This window comes from Candoia aspera, chromosome 2 (genome assembly GCF_035149785.1).
Source record: "Candoia aspera isolate rCanAsp1 chromosome 2, rCanAsp1.hap2, whole genome shotgun sequence".
Classification (NCBI taxonomy): domain Eukaryota; kingdom Metazoa; phylum Chordata; class Lepidosauria; order Squamata; family Boidae; genus Candoia; species Candoia aspera.
The window spans coordinates 56,547,440-56,569,716 of NC_086154.1; the positions used below are offsets into that span (position 1 = coordinate 56,547,440).

The 22,277-nt window shown below is 40.3% G+C and overlaps 1 protein-coding gene across 1 annotated transcript in view; it reads left to right on the forward strand.

Moving 5' to 3' along the window:
- The window catches only part of STIMATE (STIM activating enhancer), a 59,814-nt gene extending 41,429 nt beyond the window's left edge, over nt 1–18,385 (forward strand). The window contains exons 5-8 of the mRNA XM_063291882.1: nt 449–561; nt 4,423–4,500; nt 5,787–5,936; nt 12,914–18,385. Coding sequence (XP_063147952.1) covers nt 449–561; nt 4,423–4,500; nt 5,787–5,936; nt 12,914–13,030 — 458 coding nt within the window. The 3' untranslated portion in view covers nt 13,031–18,385. The remainder of the gene's footprint in view (nt 1–448; nt 562–4,422; nt 4,501–5,786; nt 5,937–12,913) is intronic.
- Nucleotides 18,386–22,277: the final 3,892 nt, after the last annotated feature.

Below are 22,277 nucleotides of genomic sequence, written 5' to 3' on the forward strand. Positions count from 1 at the left end.
GAGGAAAGCTTGCACTGTAGTTAGTCGTGGGTTGGTTGGTTGGTTTTTTTTCTGTCTAAGGTCTTTGAATTCTAGAATTCAAATCAAATTTCAGGGCCCAGAATTCTGCAATACCAAGTATGGGTCTTTTGCTCCAGACAATAATTGATAACTCAAAGGATTCTTGTGAGCCATCCAGAGTCACTTGGTGAGGAGGGTAGCTATATATATACATATATACACACACACACACACACACATGCACACATACACACATATACATACACACACACACACACACACACACACACAAATTCTACTGTAAAGATGATTGCTCAGATCTAAAGTTTATCTGCTTTATGATGACCAGCACTTGGGATTGCTCTGCAGAGTTTTGTGATGTACCTCAATGTAGTTGTCAGCTTGTTTATCAGACATCTGAGCTAACCGTTTGTGTCTTCTTTTGCAGGAGACCCCTTGCAGTGCCGTGCCTGGGTAGGCCAGTGTGCGTTGTACATAGTTATCATGATGTTTGAGAAAACCATCATAATTATAGTGCTCCTAATACCTCAGTGGAAAGAGGTTTGAGTCTTGATTTTTTTTTAAAAAGAATACACTGAATAATAAGTGAATTAGCAATGTATTTTCTTTTGTGCTGTTTTCTCCAACCTGGTCCTCCAGCTCTCAGTGCCATGCTCACTAAGGGGATGGAAGATGTAATCCAACGCAGTTGAAAAACCTCATGCTGGAGAAGACTGCATTAATGAAAGTAGTGAAAATATTCATAACCAAGTCTTTGGTCATCCTTAACAATCAGGTTAATGTCCTGATTTTGCTACATTACTAAAATATAACTATCCTTCTGTTCAGATCAGAAAAATGATCTTAATTTCAGGAAGACCGATTCCAGCTGAAAGTTAAGAAAAGCTGCTCAGTGGAATCAATTACTGAGGGAGGCGGTGACTTCCCATTTACTGGAAAGGTTCGGGCAGAAGCTAGACACTACACTAAATGGAACTGCATTTGATGACAACTCTAATGCCTGGATAGATTTCATTCTGTGTGATCTCTAAATTATAATAATGTACTTACTGGATTATTCCAGTAAGTAGTATGTTCTCTACACTAGATGTTCTTCTATTTCTCACTCGCATTTTTCTCCAGAAAAGTTTTCTGAATGAAACATATCCATACAAATTATTACTGTATAATAGCAACTTTTCTCATTTCCGGTAAACAACACAAAAATTACACAATGTGTAATTTATTTGACAGAATTTGGATGATGGTCTAAGCTAGATAATCACTTAAAACATGAAACACACTTGCTATTTGCCTGCTAACCCCCTCCCTTCACACACACACACACACACACACCAATATGGCTCACAAACAGCATCTATGGTTACTTTAAAATAGGACAGTGTGCACTGGATAGAACTGAACCCCAGATCCCAAGCTAGAGTAGACTAATTTGGAACAGATTTTCACTTACCTGAGTGTAGCAGAGAGGTCTGAAGATGTTCCATTCTGTTTCTATTCCTCTGCAAGGCTACAGTCTGGAACTGTTTTCTGGAGTTCTCATTCAGTGTGAAAGGTGGTGTCAGGGCTCTTGTGCCAAAAAGAAAATACTATGGTGGGGAAAGGAGGAAACGTTTTTTCAGTGATTAACAGGTCTGCTCTCAAACCAGAATGACCCTTGTGAATCAGTTGTCCCCTTTTTGAAGATGGAAAAATCTTTAGTTGTGCCCTTCCTACCTCTTGCCCAATAATCAGTGATAGACTTATTCAGGGAAGAGCATCATAATTCCTTAGAAAAAAATTTTCCCTTTACATGAGGCTCCTTACCATATCTGACTGAAGTTTGGCTTGATTATCCTTCATCACAGGAGCTATTACAGCTCCAGATTCTATCATATTCTATCCCAAAACAACAAAATTACAGATACTTTTTAAAACATTTTAAAATGCAAGAATTGAAAATCCATTCACCTATGGACCAAAATCCTATGAAACATACATTTCTTCTGCATATAAAAATCTAACCTTCCTGCAATTTTCATCTTAGTCTAGCAAAAAACCCCCAAAATGTCCCCATCTCTGTTTTTTCTATGCTAGATTAGGAAGGTGTGCCCTCCACCAAAAAAACCCCTTACTCCAACTGTAGATATTTAGTTGAACTGGACTATCTTTGGACTGGCTCAGATTCTAGAGTTTTAACCTGGGCCCTGAATCAGATGAGATACTGTCTCTACATGCTTAGTTTAGAATTCAGCAAGTCATTTGAGTACAAGGCACATACTACTACTACTGCATTCAATTCATGTATGTAGCTTTAAGGAAATGTAGCTTTAAGGAAGTCTTCAGTACAGGTAGTTCTCGGCTTATGTCCATTTGTTCAGTGACATTCAAAGTTACGGCGGCACTGAAAAAGTAGATGTACGACTGGTCCTCAAAGTTCCAGCCATTGCAGCACCCCTGCAGTCATGTGATCGCAGGCTTGGGTGCCCAGCTTGCGATTATGAAGTCGCAGGGAGCTGCAGTCATGTGATCACCATTTGCAACCTTCCCTGCTGGCTTCCCACAAGCAGTCAATGGGGAAGCCAGCAGGGAAGGTTGCAAGTCACTCTGGTAAGTTGGGCGCGCTTTTTCTCCGGCTCACAGCACACACCCCTGCACAGCCTCCACCAGCCCTCCCACAACTTGCCCATGGCCTGTGCTGGCCCTCCTCCAGCCTCCCCCATGGCACACCTGCGCTTCTTACCTGGGACTTCCATCTTAATGACCCGCACATCTTGGGGCTACAATGGCAACAGGGACTGCCCAGGATTGCCATTACTAAGCGATGCGGTCACGTGACATTGCACTTAATGACCGCATCCCAATTGCCATCATAACCTGAGGACTACCTGTAAAGCATGAATGTATTCTTGGACTAGTTGCAGGCAAAAGTAGCATGTGTTCCAGTCGTGCACGTATTCCACATTAAGTGATTAGCCCAGCTAATCACCCTGTCCAGACATTATTCTTCTGCTTATTTTTAACCTGCAATTTTTATTAAAATCAACAAGATAACCTAACTATTAGTATTCAGGGAGCTGCTACATTGAATGCAGCTTTTACAAATACGCACATGAATCTAAAATGTGGATATAAAGAAGTTATATTTTTCTTTTAAAGTAGTCTGGAGCAGTTGTGCCTTAAAACGTCAAGATGAATGAATGTGGCACAGAATTATATTTGGCTTTTTATATTTCTTTTAGCATAGAAACCCTTGCTTGGTTCCCTGTATTAAGATTCTTCTTAGCAGCCCAGGTTTATGTTAGGAATACATAAATTTTTCTGGGCCAAGGGCTGCATTGGTATGCTGGGGGGAGGGGCTCCCAGTTCAAAACATAATAGGTGAATCCTGGGACCCAAGCTGAATTTGATTTGATTTTCATTTAAGTAACATGAAATACAGTTCATGTGGTTATTCTCCAGGTGTCTATTGCTTCTATCATGTTAAAGATGATAATTTAATAATAGTTTTGGAGGTCTTGGGAAGCTTCCCCCAAAGGTTTGGCAGATTGCACAGGGCCCTGGAACCTCTAGCTGGGCGTTTCTCTTGTTTGGAATAGCTGTGGGTGGGAAGCGCATTCAAAAGGCCTCCGAGCTTTAAGGATAGCGGAAGATTATCTGTGGTTGAGTAGGTTCCAGTTGTGGACCCTAGAGCCGCTGTTCCCAAACTCTGCACTATGGCACCGTGGGGCTCTGCAGCAAACTCCCAGGAGCGCTGCAGGATATTTCATAATTAATCCATGGAACTGTTAGTGAGTTCCTGTATTGCCCATTTGGGAAGTGCTGGGGGCACCATGAACTGAGAAAGCCTTTGGAACCTCTGCTCTAAAGGGGAGTTCACCATCTCTGTGTACCAATGCTGGAAAACTGAAATCATTCCATCGTGTCGGAAACCAATGCAGAAGGAATAGAGATGAGTTACTTCCCTTCCCTTTTCAGATTAATGCTTACTGAGCATAACATGCATGAAGCTGACAGGAAAGTTGGAAAGCTGGCTGTGCTGTTCTCTGTCCTATGATGATGTTCTGGGAGCGGATGCCTCTAACAGCTGAGGCCGTATTGTTCAAGGCATTAAAAATCAATAATGTGATTTTAGTAATGTGGATTAAAGCAATGTTAATATTTACCTTTCTGAACCTCCATTTAAATTATATACATTCCTGTTTTAAAAGGAAATAACCCCAATTCTTAATGTACTAAAGAACACATTTTTAATTTTGTTGATCTAAAGTGTTCTTTCTGCTCAAATTATTCTTCCCAATTCTACAGCCCATTAACCTAATACTTCACCTAATACTTCACATAGTGCAAGTAATAGCATAAAACTCAGTTGTATACGGATATAATTCCACGATATTAATATATATTTTTTCCTCTTTGCAGATAGCTTTGTTGAATCCTATAGAGAATCCTCAGCTGGAGTTGGCTATTGTGATGCTGATAGTCCCCTTCTTTGTAAATGTTGGTATAAATGACATCTTCTGAATATTCAGTGTAGTTTGTAATATTTGGAGTCCAAATATATAGTGGTGACACCCAAGAGACCTTTATGTTAACCACATAAGCTGGATTTGTTTAGTTTTTACAATATTAATTAGTTCTGGTGCATAGTTTGTAAAACTCATACTTAATGCATGACAGAAGTATTGGATTTTTCTTACATAAAACCATCTTTAAAAAATGTTGATTGCATTTTATGTTTGTGATTTTAAGAAAAATACAAAAGGAACAGCTATAGGTTATCTCCCTCATTGTTTTGCTTTTTTGAGTGGAAAATAATTATTGATTGATGCTAAATTAATCCACAAAATATACAAATGAATGCAACAGCATTAAAGAGAAACATAACTTCAAAATTTATAAACACAGCCATAAAACAAAGAGATGAAAGGAAAAAGAGGGCTAAAGTACCTAAAATTCCATCTATCATTGGCTGAATTGTGGTCCTTAAACATCTGGAAGTAGAGCTTTAAGGTGCTTTCAGGAGATCTTTATCCATGCAGATCTAAAAAGAAGGAATTAAATGAACTCTGCAGAGATGTTCAGTTGCTTGTTTGTTGTTTGATTGTAGTAAAATCCTGCACATGGCCAAGAATGACAGCCGAAGTGGAAAGAGATTCCTGCTTTGCAGTTCTGCAGGGCTCAGGTTCCATGTTTGTTCAGGAATGTGCGTGCACGTTCATGAAACAAAAGCTACAATCTCAGAACATTATCTTCAGTGCATTTATTTTTCATTTTAGACAATTTGTTTTTATTATACCAATGATTTTAAAATAATTGCTTGCATAAAGTTATGTTTAGAAATTATACATTTAAAGAGTTAGCATTTTTGCCAGTGGTTTTAATGGTTAACTGGCAGGATTTCATATTTAGAGATTCTATAATACAAATTTACAAATAGTAATAAAAATGTAGTTTGTTATTCTTTGACTTCTCCAGCTGTTTCCAATACATGGATATCACACTTTTATGGGCATGAAGGAAGGACCTTCTGCCACCTGCAGATTGAGAGCGCATTTAATAGCTATTGAAATGCTCTTTATATTTTTGTGTGTGGGTGTGGGTGTATGTGAACCTGAGAAAAGATCTTCTGAACCTCAGTTTTAGGAATCCAGCTTTCTTAATGGCCCGTGTAATTGTGTATATTTAGATAGGTGTTGTATATACTGTAAATCCCTTGAATCACATAACTGTCCAAAAGTATGAAAGATAAAGGGGAGCTTAACACGACATCTCCTTTCTAACAGGCGTTAATGTTTTGGGTTGTTGATAACTTCCTTATGAAAAAAGGAAAGACAAAAGCTAAACTTGAAGAGAAAGAACCAGGTCAGGATTCAAGAAATGGGAGCAAAGTTCGATACAGGAGAGCAGCATCGCATGAGGAATCAGAGTCAGAGGCAAGTTCTGTCCTTGGTTTTTTTTATTTCTGTTCCACTCTTTTCTGTTCATTTTGAGCATCAAGGTAGTCACAAGTAAATAAAAAATGGAAGTAAAAGTTTGAAAGCATAAGTTAAAACCAAAGCAGACTTCAACTGACACTTAGAATCTGGCAAAAGACATGCAACTTGGCTCTTCTCCTTAAGGTAGCTACAGAAGCCACCAGTTACTGAGGCTTAGGATACTGGATAAGTATGCTTCCAACAGCAAGGGCATCTTCAGAAAGGCTCTCCTGCTGACCTTAAAGGCCTGCCATGTCTCTAATGGGGGAGAGTATCACTCAGATAGCCAAGCCCCAAGTTAATTCAGGGTTGAAACATTAACACCAGTATTTTAAATTGTATCCAATAAGTAATTGACAACCAATGCAACTTGTTCACAGCTGGCATTATATGAACCCTGTAGCTTACACTGAGTAGTAACTTACTGGTTGCAGGAGTAATCACAGTTGGCTCACTATTCATAACATGCTCCTTGCAACATCTATCTAAAAGCAACTGAGCGCTTTCAGACTTTGGACTTCTCCTTCAATGATCTACAGCAGCATTCAAAGCAGCATGCAACTCAATCCCAGAGCCTAACTTCCTATTAACAAATAGCAATTCTGTCCATAGAGTGCTTTTGATGTATAATATTCTTGTAAATAATAAAACAAATGAAAATAATATGGACATAATTATTGGTATCCCTTAGAAGTTAAAAGATATTATTGGATTTCAGATCTCTCAAGCAGACCATTTACTTTAATCAGTATCAAACATATATTCAGTCTCATAATCAGTCACTCGGCCTATTTGAATGGAGAAAAGTATTCACTCAGGCGTTTTGTGTCATTGTGTGCAGCACAGCAAACATGGACAAGAGAAAAAAAAAGATATCCGAGGAGGAAAGGAAGAAGGTAATAGCCCAGCATGGTAAAGGTAAAGGCTACAACACCATCTCCAAAGAGCTTCATGTTCCTGTGACCACAATTGCTAATATTAACTAGTTTAAGGTCCATGGGACCATAGCCAACCTCCCTGGATATGGCTGCAAGAGGAAAATTGTTCCCAGATTCAACAGAAGGATAGTTTAAATAGTGGAGAAGGAACCAAGGAAAACTTCAAAACAGATCTTGGCTGACCTCCAAGATCAAGGTACAGCAATACCAACTCACATCCATTGCTTCCATGGTAGAAGACCTGGGAAGACCCCACTTCTGAAAGACAGACATAAAAAAGCCAGACTTGGGTTTGTTAAAATGCATGTTGACAAGCCACAATCCTTCTGGGAGAATGTCCTTTGGACAGATGAAATAAAATAAGAGCTTTTTGGTAATTCTCAGCAACTCTCTTCAGCAAAGGATCGTTACCTTGTCGTGGTGCTGGAGCTTGAGCACCTCAATGATGCCATGAGCTAAACCGTGAAGGGCCACCCAAGACGGGAAGGTCATGACAGAGAGGTCAGACCAAATGCGATCCCTGGGGAAGGTAATGGCAACCCACCCCAGTATTCTTGCCGTGAAAACTAAATGGATCAGTACAACCAGAGATATGTCGGTATACCATCGGAAGATGAGACCCCCAGGTTGGAAGATACTCAAAATGCTACTGGGGAGGAACAGAGAATGAGCTCAACTAGCCCCAGATGTGATGACGCAGCTAGCTCAAAGCCGAAAGGACGGCTAGCGGCCGACGGTGCTGGTGGTGAACGGCGAATCCGATGTTCAAAGGATCAACACACCATTGGAACCTGGAATGTAAGATCTATGAGCCAGGGCAAATTGGATGTGGTTATTGGTGAGATGTCAAGATTAAAGATAGACATTCTGGGCGTCAGTGAACTGAAATGGACTGGAATGGGCCACTTCACATCAAATGACCACCAGATCTACTACTGTGGACAAGAGGACCACAGAAGAAATGGAGTAGCCTTCATAATTAATAGTAAAGTGGCTAAAGCAGTGCTTGGATACAACCCCAAAAACGACAGAATGATCTCAATTCGAATTCAGGGCAAGCCATCTAACATCACAGTGATCCAAATATACGCCCCAACCACAAATGCTGAAGAAGCTGAAGTAGAGCAGTTCTATGAGGATCTGCAGCACCTACTGGACAACACGCCTAAAAGAGATGTTATTTTCATCACAGGAGACTGGAATGCTAAGGTAGGCAGTCAAATGACACCTCGAATTACAGGTAAGTATGGCCTGGGAGAACAAAATGAAGCAGGACATAGGCTGATAGAATTTTGCCAAGACAATTCACTCTGCACAACAAACACTCTCTTCCAACAACCTAAGAGACAGCTTTATACATGGACTTCACCAGATGGACAACACCGAAATCAGATTGATTACATCCTTTGCAGCCAAAGGTGGTGGACATCTGTACAGTCGGTAAAAACAAGGCTTGGAGCTGACTGTAGTTCAGATCACGAACTTCTTCTTGCACAATTTAGGATCAGACTAAAGAGATTAGGGAACACCCACAGATCAGCTAGATATGAGCTCACTAATATTCCTAAGGAATATGCAGTGGAGGTGAAGAATAGATTTAAGCGACTGGACTTAGTAGATAGGGTCCCAGAAGAACTCTGGACAGAAGTTGGCAGCATTGTTCAGGAGGCGGCAACAAAATACATCCCAAAGAAAGAGAAAACCAAGAAGGCAAAATGGCTGTCTGCTGAGACACTAGAAGTAGCCCAAGAAAGAAGGAAAGCAAAAGGCAACAGTGATAGGGGGAGATATGCCCAATTAAATGCAAAATTCCAGAGGTTAGCCAGAAGAGATAAGGAATTATTTTTAAACAAGCAATGCGCGGAAGTGGAAGAAGACAATAGAATAGGAAGGACAAGAGACCACTTCCAGAAAATTAGAAACATTGGAGGTAAATTCCAGGCCAAAATGGGTAAGATCAAAAACAAAGATGGCAAGGACCTAACAGAAGAAGAAGAGATCAAGAAAAGGTGGCAAGAATATACAGAAGACCTATATAGGAAGGATAACAATATCGGGGATAGCTTTGACGGTGTGGTCAGTGAGCTAGAGCCAGACATCCTGAAGAGTGAGGTTGAGTGGGCCTTAAGAAGCATTGCTAATAACAAGGCAACAGGAGACGATGGCATCCCAGCTGAACTGTTCAAAATCTTGCGAGATGATGCTGTCAAGGTAATGCATGCTATATGCCAGCAAATTTGGAAAACACAAGAATGGCCATCAGATTGGAAAAAATCAACTTATATCCCCATACCAAAAAAGGGAAACACGAAAGAATGTTCAAACTATCGAACAGTGGCACTCATTTCACATTCCAGTAAGGTAATGCTCAAGATCCTGCAAGGTAGACTTCAGCAGTTCATGGAGCGAGAATTGCCAGATGTACAAGCTGGGTTTAGAAAAGGCAGAGGAACTAGAGACCAAATTGCCAATATCCGCTGGATAATGGAAAAAGCCAGGGAGTTTCAGAAAAACATCTATTTCTGTTTTATTGACTATTCTAAAGCCTTTGACTGTGTGGACCATAACAAATTGTAGCAAGTTCTTAGCGGTATGGGGATACCAAGTCATCTTGTATGCCTCCTGAAGAATCTGTATAACGACCAAGTAGCAACAGTAAGAACAGACCACGGAACAACGGACTGGTTTAAGATTGGGAAAGGAGTACGGCAGGGCTGTATACTCTCACCCTACCTATTCAACTTGTATGCAGAACACATCATGCAACAAGCTGGGGTTGAGGAATCCAATGCTGGAGTTAAAATCGCTGGAAGAAACATTAACAATCTCAGATATGCAGATGATACCACTTTGATGGCTGAAAGTGAAGAGGAACTGAGGAGCCTTATGATGAAGGTGAAAGAAGAAAGTGCAAAAGCTGGTTTGCAGCTAAACCTCAAAAAAACCAAGATTATTGCAACCAGCTTGATTGATAACTGGCAAATAGAGGGAGAAAATGTAGAAGCAGTGAAAGACTTTGTATTCCTAGGTGCAAAGATTACTGCAGATGCTGACTGCAGTCAGGAAATCAGAAGACGCTTAATCCTTGGGAGAAGAGCAATGACAAATCTCGATAAAATAGTCAAGAGCAGAGACATCACACTGACAACAAAGGTCCGCATAGTTAAAGCAATGGTGTTCCCCATAGTAGCATATGGCTGCGAGAGCTGGACCATAAGGAAGGCTGAGCGAAGGAAGATAGATGCTTTTGAACTGTGGTGTTGGAGGAAAATTCTGAGAGTGCCTTGGACTGCAAGAAGATCAAACCAGTCCATCCTCCAGGAAATCAAGCCAGACTGCTCACTTGAGGGAATGATATTAAAGGCAAAACTGAAATACTTTGGCCACATAATGAGAAGACAGGACACCCTGGAGAAGACGCTGATGCTAGGGGGAGCAGAAGGCAAAAGGAAGAGGGGCCGACCAAGGGCAAGGTGGATGGATGATATTCTAGAGGTGACGGACTCGTCCCTGGGGGAGCTGGGGGTGTTGAGGACCGACAGGAATCTCTGGCGTGGGCTGGTCCATGAAGTCACGAAGAGTCGGAAGCGACTAAACGAATAAACAACAACAACAGCAACTCTAGCTTCACAGAAGAAGAAACAATGTTTTTAGAGAAAAGAACACCTTCCCTGCTGTGAAATGTGGAGGATGGTCCATAATATTAAGGAGGTGTTTTGCTGCCTCCAACATCCAGGGCACAATGAAATCAGAAAGTTATTAAGGCATTTTGGAGCAAAACACCCAGTGTTAGAAAGCTCTGTCTCAGTCACAGGTCATGGGTCCTCCAGCAGCAGAATGACCCAAAACACACAATACATTTAAGTGAACTCAAGAATGGTTGAAAAACAAACATTGGACTGTTCTGCTATAAGTCCTGATCTGGATCCAGTAATACATTTATGGAAAGACCTGAAACTCACAGTTAGGAGAAGGAATCCATCAAAGGTAAGACAACTGGAATAGTTTGCTCACGAAGAATGCCAGCTGGGAAGTGTAGAAGTCTTATTCAGAGTTACAGGAAAGCACCTGATTACAGTTACTGCCTTAAAAGGATGTGCTACAAAATATTAGATTGGGGGTACCAATAATTATACCCATGCTATTTTCATTTATTTTATTATTTAAAAAAATATGTGAAGTCACAAATCAAAAGCATGGGTTTGCTCTATGGACTATGGAATAAAGAATGGTGGATGCCATTGTGTCAGTTTCAACTTACTTCACAGCAAATTGGGATTCCTTGGGCCAGTCGCTCTCTCTCAGCCCTAGGAAGAATGCAGTGGCGTACCACTTCCGAAAATCTTGCCAAGAAAACTGCAGGGACTTGTCCAGGCAGTCTCCAAGAATTGGACATGATTGAACAAATTTTAAAAAATGTGGGATACCAGTTAGTTTCTTAGAGTTGAATGGTAAGGTTTAGTAGAATTGGGAGTCATAAATATATTGATGTCACCTCACTCCAAAGTTCCAAATGGCCTCCCCAATCAATTTCATGTAGATATTGAACAGTATGTAAGACAAGACAGACTCTGGGACTCCACAGATTAACAGTTCAGGTGATGAATAATTGTCTTCCAACATCATCTTCCGGCCAGAGGGGGATAGGAAGGACAAGTACCACTGCAAAACAATCCAATCCCACAACAGAACAACTGAGAATTCCAGGAAAACAAATAGGTCTGTATCCCTCCCCAGCCTCATATCCAGTCAGCAGCCTAGATCACCCATTAAAGCAACCAAAGCATGTCAGGACGAGAGACCAACTAGAAGCCAAATCAAAAGGTTTCTAGATAATCAGTATTGTCCAGATGTTTCTGGAGTGAGGTAACACTTTCTTAATCAGCTTTCGCAGACACTAAATGTTTGAGGCTGGATTGCAGTTACATAGAACTTCAATCAACCAAGGGTTTCTTCAATAAAGACCCTATACCTCATCTCTCTGAATCAGGCAGAGATCATATTCCGCCCCAAGGAGCCCTAACCATTCCCTTAACCATGGGGCCGGTCTTATCCTGGCTGATTATCAGCCAGGAGGCTCAAGGATCAAATAAACAGGTGATAGTCCTAATCTCTCCATACATTGTCCACTCAATATATGCAAGCTGAAGAGAAACCAAAATACCAGAATAGGTAATTGCTTGAGGTTACATTGCTATGATCTGCCACAACACTTGAAGTCCAGGTCAAAGCAGATCTGATAATTTTGCTTTACAAAGAATGATGTTTATTGCTAGCTGCAAGCCATCTTGGTAAAGAAATGCTCCACAGCAAGGAAAAGCAGCCCCACCCTTTGTGGAAGTAATGGAGGAAAAGGTGTGAGCGTTTTTCACGCCTTCAGATAGTACTTTAAGTGCTCTGCCCACCGGTTCTTCCACTGCTGCTCCGGCCGTCCTCCTGACGGCTCCAGTGCTGTCAGGCCTCAAGTAAGCCAAGAAACTGATTTGATGACAGATTGATCCATTACTTAGCCATTTGCTTACTCTTACGTAGTTCTTCTAGCCTTCTAATTTTTGCATTGGTATTTCAATGATATTTCTTATGTTTGCCTGTTCAGCTTTGCAGTCCAGTTGTAGTCTTCTCTCTCCAGCCCCAAACAAAGTAAGCTGCAGTACTGCATTACTTATCCTGAACTGTCCAGTTTATAAAGGCAGAGTCCTTGTCTGTGTCTGTCTTTGTGCACCATATTGATATTTCAACTTTTTAGTATATCCTACAGTCATTTTTAGTGGAAATTTTTTTTTCACACATACTTACAAACTAGATTCCTATAGTTACAGCCAGTCTAATTCAGAGATAAGATCTAACAATGGCAGAGTATAAAGACAGATTTAAATCATACCTTGAGAAATGGGGAAAGGTAAAGTTAGAAGTTACTTTTAAGGCCAAAATATTTGCTGAACTTTTTGAAGGTATGAATTTTGGTGCAATTTTAACTGCATGCCGTTTTGTCTTTAGGTTCTAATTTCAGCAGATGATGAAATGGAGGAATCCGATGTGGAAGAGGATCTTAGGAGACTGACTAATTTAAAGTCTGTTAAGAAAAAGAAGCATCGCTTTGGTCTGCCCGTATGACAGGCTCTGCGGCCTGGACACTTGCAGGTTAATGATGGATTTCTCCACCTCTGTGGATTTTCACTTGGCCACAGGATGCTTGTCGCCTCAAGACTGTGAAGCAAAGGGAATACAGACCATTAGAAACACTCCCTGTTCAGTTGCACTATGGAAAATATGCAAGAGTCTCTTCTCAACGTGTGTTCACAAATTCTTGTCACCAAGATGGTTTGGATGGATGGGAACCTTTAGAACACAGGCATAGAATGCCATCATTTCAGCTGTGGTTCCACACTCTGAAAGGAACAAGAGGGTTGACAAAATTTGAATCAGTATGTTTTATTACAAAAAAACCTGTTTTTTGCAGCATACTGCTGAAGCAGAATAGTTTTACAGTTACAAATTAATGGTACCTATGGAACTAATGGGCTGCAAAGGTTTTTTTTTTTTCCAAATCTCTTCTAACCTGTTTAAACTTTTATATTTAAGTTATATTTTCATACTGGGATATTTAAGGATTCTCTTTGTCAAAGAAATTGTGCTGTTACTTTGTGTGTGTGGTTAAAAAGGTCAGATTTGCAGCAAAATGGTTTTCCATTGTCTGTCTCACACAAAGGAGGATAGTGCAGGGACAAAGGGAAATGGTAGCTGATTGCTTTCTAGAATGAGATGGCCTTGCTCTGAAGAGAATCAGAAGCCCCCTCGAACAAAGACACAAGTGGCGGCAGCGATCACTTTTGAAACAGGGCTATTGTTCTGTGTGTATGCTGAGCACTTCAGCAGAAAAGCAACAAATAGGGGTTCTCTTCTGTGTATCAACTAAACACTTAAAGCTATTTTGATAATGATGGTTTCTTCAGTATTTGCAAATCATCTGATCTCACAGCAAAACTATTCCAAAGCTTCAGCAAACATTCCTTTTCTTGAAAAGCTAATGTAGTATAGGTAAGAGCATTTTTGCTTCTTTTCAGTACAATTCAGCTGGCTGCTAGAGAGTACATGAATTACTACGGCTTGTTCTCCATTTTTCTCTTTGTTAAGTCTCATTTCAGCTGGATAGACCAGAGTCAAAGCATAGTATAATGAATACATTCGTTGATTGATGTTAAGATCATTGCAGCTACCCTAGGGTTACTGTGGATGTGTCTCTGTTGATGAATTACTTGTATGCCTGATATCATTGACTCCCAATTAATTACTACTTGCAGTGATGGCTAGTACCTGTTCGTTTGGTAGGGCAGAGGAAACAGTGGCCAATGTTAGGCAGAGCCAGCGAATTCTGGTTTTGTCCTCATCTTCTCTTGTAATGACACGAAAAATATTCAAGCAGTGGACAGCAGTGCAATTCTTTAATATTGACCTGAACTTAATAATATATTGGTTCACTAGATGGATATGTTAACGTACTTGCTTCTCTGATGACCTCTCCAACCTAATACTTTTTCCAACCATTTTCCAGTAGATGTCTATTCCAGGGAAAGCTTAGGGACAAGGTGGTGCTATCTAAAGACAGAGACGGATGTCTTAACAGTGGTCATCTTGAAATGTTTTCTTAGTTTTTAAATATAGCTTGACGGCTTTTCCTCTGCTCTGCTCTAGAATGGGCCAGGCCCAGTAGCAGGCTGGCGCATAGATCTTCACCTCTCCTTGGGAGGGCTTTGCCAGATCCAAGTTGGAAGTGGAAGAATTTAAATTGCTACAAGCCTGTTACAACTGAAGAATATGTATGCTATATTTTAGAAGGTCATACTTAAACTGTTTTTGAAACTTACTGTACTTCTGAGAATGCGAGTCAAAAAGAAACAGTGTTAAGCACAATGAACACAAATTCTGCATCTAGGGACCTGAAATTTGTCACTACTGTCTTGTTAAGAATGGTCCCACAGATTTCCTTTTAGGTTTTGTACTGACTACTTTCCACTTGGTCAGTCTTATCCCTCCACATATTTATTCTCTGTCCCAAACACACATATGCCCCCACCAAGGGCTTTAAAAAGTTGTCAAAACTTACTTACTTCCTCCCTCATTCCCTGCATAATCATTAAAAAAAATTAAACTAGTGCTGTGCCAAAATCATCTTCCTCTAAGAGACTTCTATCATATTCTCAGGGTACTTGAGAATTATTTCCCTTGATGGTGTATTTCTTGGAGATGGGAGAAGATGCCACCGCTGCTGTTTTCTGACACATTTTTCTATCAAGAAGCTTCCCTGGCTACCCACCCTTCCTGATCTGAGAAAGCAAAAGGGAAGCTGAAAATTGAGATTGCTGTACAGTTCAGGATGGGATGTTCAGATACAACCCTTGGCCACCTTACCACAAATAATGCAGGAACACTACACCACATCCCTTGAAATCTCTCTGAAATTGTCTTTTGGAATAATTCTCCAAATTTGTGTTCAGCTACTGATAGAAAAAAATTGCAGGATATTTTTTCTGAATGGCTGATGTAAACACTACCTGCCAATCCCTTACATATCTACTATTCACAGTGTGAGCACGCAAGCTATTTCACTGAAAAACTTCTTTTAAGTGCTTGATATCTTCCACTCTAACCCTTTCCCCCCAAAAGACAATCAGCATTTCCTCCATCTCCACCCCTGCATTCCAAAGTACTTCCCTTCAATAACTCTAATAGTAGGACCCTTCCAAGAATTAAAAAAACTGCTCCGGATACAACAATCTAAACTACTGTACACATGTCCGTGGGTAGTCTGGATCAAATAACGCTTATCCTGCCCTGGCATCAGCAGGGTAATCCATGCATTTGGAGACACTATTTGCAACCATCCTGGTGAGTTGACTGGTTAATAGGTTCAATATCCATCAGTTTTTTCTCCCTGCATCATCTTTATTTAATCAAATTTAGTGAATTTCTAGGCTGCCCAACTCCAGAACGAACCTAGGCAGCTTTCCCATTTTTTAAAAATGTATATTAAAAAGACAACACTCATGTGAGGGGACAACATAAATATCTTTCCCATCACCCCCAAACTTAAAGAGGGTGCCCAAGGATGCTAACTCAAGGCCTGGGGGAACAGCTAAGCTTTTTAGGATCCCCTGAAGGAGGCATACTCATCTCCTCACCACTGCTTTTTCTCAAAAAAAAGAGGTCTCCTCTCTCTCCCCACTCCTTCCCAGGCCCTTGTGAGGGGAAAAGAAATCCCATTGCTTCCTTCCTAACTCCACAGAGCCAAGACCGAGAGACTCATTGAGGAGCAAGATGGCTAATCCTTTGTTTGTAGGTAGTGGGGTGGGCAGGCTTGACTGGGGGCAGATAACCAAGTTACAGAAGTGCCTCACGAGCCTTCAGGGGCCAGCCTCCATTAACGTTTGGCTGTTTCCCATGCTCATTTCAATCAAACAGCAAGAGATGTCAGGAAAAAAATGCAGTTTTATAATACACACAGACTATATTTTGAGCCTTAAACATACTCACCTACAGGAGCTCAGATCTTTTCCAAGGCATTTTCTATAGTTTTTCTGTGAATACTTTGCTTTAAAAATGATAAGCTACAGAGGATCCTAGTTTTCAGAGAGCTGATTGGGCCGTAGGGGACAAAAGTGTTCTGCTGTTTTGGGTGGGTTTTTCTTCTTTTTAATAGTGGTAATTCTGGAGAGTGCCTGCAGCCCATAAGAGATGTTCTCAGGGTCCTGTCTTGCAGAAGGACAGACTAGAAAGGGTTGTCTTATACTACACTATATTTGCACCAGTACATTCCTTTTTGTGTTTAGGTTAAGAGAAAAGGAAACCCAATATCCATTTGATTGTAATGCTAAATGAAGCATCTATTAAGTGATAGGGCAGTGCCCATGATTAATATTGCCTCCTGCCATACTGGTTTTTATGTTTTTACTATATAATTCTAATACTATGAATCACTGTTTTATCAACTGTGATATTCTAAAGCAGGTTTTGTCATACCAGTTTGTCAAGTGGATAGCAGTATATGCCTCTAATTGTATGGTAGGATGAAAACTCAGAAAAATTTATTTTTTAGAGATAGTGAAACAAACAATGCCAAACACCTGCTATTTTCTGTTTGCCTTTTGAATTTTAATGGCATGTGTCTAAATACAAAAACTTTGTTCATTTTATCCAGTGACTTCTATTGGGTACCATCTGCTTTTAACCATGTTGGGATGGGTGGGTCTCTGCGGAGGGGGAACCCAAAGCCTTAAATGTGTTTAAATAGTCCACCATTAAACAAAGTTCAGATTTACCATTTTGTGTTGAATGGCATTGCACAGCAGCTTCATTTGAAGCTCAAAATGTAATAATATTCTTAAGTATGATTCTGTCAGTGCTTTTTTGTAAAATGTTGATCTTTTTCTAATGAGACTGAGATTCAGTTCCTTCTGCACTTAGAAATTTATAGTAGAATGCTGAATTTGCTGGATAAAAATGGTAGCCTTCCCATTTCCAAATGGATGAGAAACAGAAAGGAAATAACCAGGATTAGCATCTCTCATGAAATCATGATATCAGATGTCTAACAAAATTGTTTTAGAAATCCTATGGTCATTAATGCAGCCTTCATTCGCTGACTTAAGTGTTTTAATGTCTCCTTGACTATCCTTAAGTAAAATGTTATGTACAAATGTTGCTGGTGAAACATGTGCTAAGCTTCTCTTCAGGGAAAAGACCTCAAACTCGTTGAATTGTGAACCAAACTAAAACAATGTAAAATGCCCCATAGCCTTCAGAAGCAGGTGCTTAGCTTTCCCACTATGCCTTGTTGGAAAAGAAGGCAGTGGGGAAGGAATGTGCAGCCTTACATTTTCTTCTTTACAAGCTGGGTCTTTGTGCATAGCAAACTGCAGATTTTAGCTTCCATATGAAAAGGGTGATAATGGTGAGTACACAGATTCAGCCACATCAGATCATAGGAGACTTGCAATGAATCAAAACTGTTGACATTTTAAGTAGAATGATGGGGAAATTGTCATTTTAAATATAGAAACATCTTGAATCTTTTCCTTTCTTTTCTTAAAGAGGCATTCCAAATTGATGTGTCCATAAATGGAAAAACTTGGGAGAACGAAAATTGGAATCCAGTAGATGTTCCCCACTGGAGGAAGGGGGCAGAACAGTCCTCCCCTTCTCCAAGGCTGCCTCCTGTGTTGTTCCATGGAACAGCCTTTTAGAAAGCACAAGGCAGAAGGGGTGAAAATCAGGACTGGATCCAGTCGTTGCTAATTAAAACACAATGTGGTTTTGGGATTCAAAGTGAAAATGAGTATCAGTCCTACAGAGTTAAAAAGCAAACCATGATGCCCACCAGATCATAATTTAACTGTTGGTATTTCATGAAAATGGAAAGGATATATGTTGTACCTAAATAATGGTTTACAATAAAATCTGATTTCGTATAAATCTGTTGTTACTTGTCTTTAACACATGACCTACATGTTATTTAGGATAGCTTTAACTGGTAGCAGACATCAGAATCATAGAAACCTTCTGTTGGAAGGGACCATCCAAGCTCAACCCACTCCATAACACAGGATCCAAATTAGAGGATCCCAGACCAGTCTATCCTCCACTGAACACATCCAATGAAGGGGGACCCATTAAGTTTCTGGTAATTCATGATTCCATTGTCAAGGAGATCTTATTATTAGAAAGCTTTTTTTGTGATATTCAGGTAGAATCTGCCTTCCAGTCATTTAAATCCATTGTTCTGTTTCCTGCACTCTATAATGATAAGCAGGACTTGACTTTCTTCTGTGTGATATAATTCTAGGCGGTTGAAGAGTGTTATATCCCTTACCTCCAGTCTTCTTTTCGTAAAGCTAAACCTCCCCAGCTACTTCAGTCTCTCTTTATTCTCTGATCATCCTTGCTGCCCTTTTCTGAACCTACTTCAGTGTTTTTGAATCCTTCTTAAAGTGTGTGTGTGTGTGTATCACACTTTTATTTTTATTGTATGTATTGTATTTACAACTGTTCTGATTTTAATTTTGTTTTTTTTTATTGTAAACCCCCCAGAGTCCCTCCTTGGGAGGGAGATGCGCAGTGATAAAGTTTGATAAATAAAATGTTGGCAGAATGCTGGGAAAGCCTTTAGCCCAGGAGAGATCAGAAAAGTCACACACACCAGGCATATCTATAAAAATAATTTATTTACAAAAAGCAAAACATATTTAAAGGACTTAGCTCTCCTGGCTTGCTACATATCGGCAGAGAGAAAAAAGAGGAAGTAAGAACAAGTCCGGGCAGGTTTCCTCCCCCCAGGCAATTTGCATGAAGCACGTGCGAGGAGACAATCAAATACAACCTCTTCACCGGGCCAAAATGATTAGGTACAATAGCAGTCTTAATCGTTAGTAGGAAAACCTCAACACTCCCCTTTTTACACTATAGATTAAGATGCAAACCAATCTTCTCTGACAACTTTATATGTCTTTCCATTCACATTACTTTACCATTATCTCCCCTTTGGTTTAACAGAAAGCTACCATTCTTCTTCCTGTGTTTTTCCAAACCTAGGTGGTTATAATTCCAAGGCTTTTTAATGTGAAATGGCTTTTCATGCAGGCTTCAAAATCAAGCCTTTGTTTTTCTGTTGATGTGAACAGCAGCAAATCATCAACATAAATGCACAGATACATACATCCTTGTTTGTCCTTCTTCATATATACACAGGGATCTGCTTTTCCTTTTTCAAAACCAAAACTCTGCAGTTTTTCATCTACTTTTTGGTTCCAGGATCTAGCAGCTTGTTTTAACCCATAGATTGACTTCTGCAGTTCACAGACTAGATTCTCCCCTTTTTCATAGCCAGGGGGTTGCTGCATGTATAATTTGTGATCTAAATCTCCATAGAGAAATGCAGTTTGAATGTCATAGTGGTTAACTGACATTCCTTTTAGTGCAGCAACTTTTAACAGTAATCTAATTGATTCACCTTTAGTAACTGGTGCAAAAGCCTTGTCAAAGTCTAAATCTTTCCTTTGAGTGAACCCTTTTGCAACCAACCTTGCTTTATATTTTTGGATTTTGCCATCAGCATCCCTTTTCAGTTTGAAAACCCACCTACAACCCAGACAGCGTTCATTGGGAGGTAGATTTACCAGTTTCCATGTTTTATTTTCTTTCAAGGATGCTAATTCCTGTTGCATGGCAGAATGCCAATTTTGTGCAATCTCTGGTGGTAAAGCATTCACTTGTTCTAAAGACTCAGGTTCTGTGAATATGTGAAAAGCCTTTACTGTTTCAGCCTGAAAACGTGATGGAGGAACGCCTTTATTACTCCTCTGAGATCTGCGAGGTAATACAGGGCTTAAATTTTGACTCCTATCACTTTCCTGAGAAGCATGTGTCTCATCAGACAGATCTTCAGTTTGCTTTTCTGGTTTAATGTCCTCATCAGGCAAAAGATCACCATCAGCAAGTCCTTGCTGTTCTCTTGTGGTGGTCAGTTCAACTGGAGAGCTAGAATTTAGCCAGTTTTGTTCAGCAAAAGAAGCGCTTTTGCTAATTATTAATTTCTCTCCCATTATGAACCTGTAGCTCCTTTGGCTTTGTTCATAGCCAACAAAGATGGCTTTCTTTGTTGTGGGGCCTCCTTTCCTTCTCTGCTGTTTTGGAATGTGAACCCATGCAGTGCTACCAAACACTCTAAGATGGTTTACCTTTGGTTTCACACCATAAAACAAATGGAATGGAGTGTCCTGAATCACAGAGTTATACAATCTGTTTTGTACATAAGTGGCAGTAGATATGGCCTCTCCCCAGTACTTAAAAGATAATTGTGAATCTTTAATGATACATTCCATCGCATTTTGCAAGGTTCTGCCCTTTCTTTCAGCAACACCATTTTGCTGAGGGGTGTAAGGGTTAGAAAGAATTTGTTCTATCCCCTTTTCCACTAGGAACCTTCTGAATTTGTGAGAAAGGTATTCTCCTCCTCTATCACATTGGAGTGCAGATACAGGCCTAGGGAATTTTCCATTTGCCCATGTCACAAAACTTTTAAATTGCTCAAATGCCTCATCTTTATGTTTTAAGATGTAGATAAATGTGTATCTTGAGAAATCATCAGTGATGGTCATTGCATACCTTGCTTGTCCAAGACTTGGAGCAAAAGGACCAATAATGTCAGAGTGTACAATTTCCAAAGGTCTAGTTGTAACTCTGTCACTGTGCTTACTCACAGGAGCTTTTAGTGTTTTGCATTCTTTGCAAACTACACAGTCTAAGTATTTATCACAGGGTTTTATCTTTAGGTCAGCACACAGCTGTGGCATTTGTGCTATATACTTGAAATTAGCATGACCAAATCTCCTGTGCATCAGGTGTACACATTGGTCATGATATGGCGTGTTGCCAACTGCAGCCTTGCAGCTTGGCTTCCTTGCATTTTGCACAATGTACAAGGAGTCTTTTAACATACCAGTAGCACACAATTTCCCATTTTTACATATCTCCCAACCATTTTTCTTAAATGTTATCATATACCCTGTTGCAGCCAATTGTGCCACAGATAAAAGGTTTGATTGTAAATTTGGCACATACAACACACCTTTTACAGTTTCTCCTAAGCAGGATAAATACAAGTCACCTTATCCCATAATTTTGGTCACAGACCCATCAGCCAAAGATACACTTTGTCTTTCAGTTTTAGACAGTGACACAAAAGAACTTTTACAATTACATAAATGACAACTGGCCCCAAAATCTAACACCCATACATCAGAATTACCCTTCTCAGCAACCTGTGCAATCTGGGTTGTCTGAAGAGCCTTCTTCTGTGTTGCCCTTGTGTTCTTCTTCTCTGTCTTTCTACTCTTGGGTCTCAAGGCACAGTTTCTTTGCAAATGTCCAGCTGAACCACAAGTGAAGCATTGCTGGCTGGCTAGCGCTGTGGCCTCAGGTTCCTTTCCCTTCTTTTCCCTCGTTTTCTGGTATTGCAGCTTTCCAGAAGAGATGGGGGGGGGGATCTTTCTCTTCTCCCATTCAGTGAGTAAGCGCTGTGTAACATACCATGGGGTGAGGTCTGCTTCAGGCATAGCCTCCAGGGTACAAATCAGCGTGTCCCACGTTGCATTTAGTGAGGACAGGAGGATATAGGATTTTGTGAGGTGTAAATTCCATTCCTCTCTCCTGCAACTCAACAAACAGCTGCTGAATATAATGCAGGTGCTCAGGAAGGCTATCTCCTTCTGCAAGGTAGGCTCTGTACAGCTTTTTTGTCAGAGTAACTTTACTCCCTGCTGTTGCCTTTACATATAAGTCTCTCAAAGCATCCCAAAGTTGCTTTGCA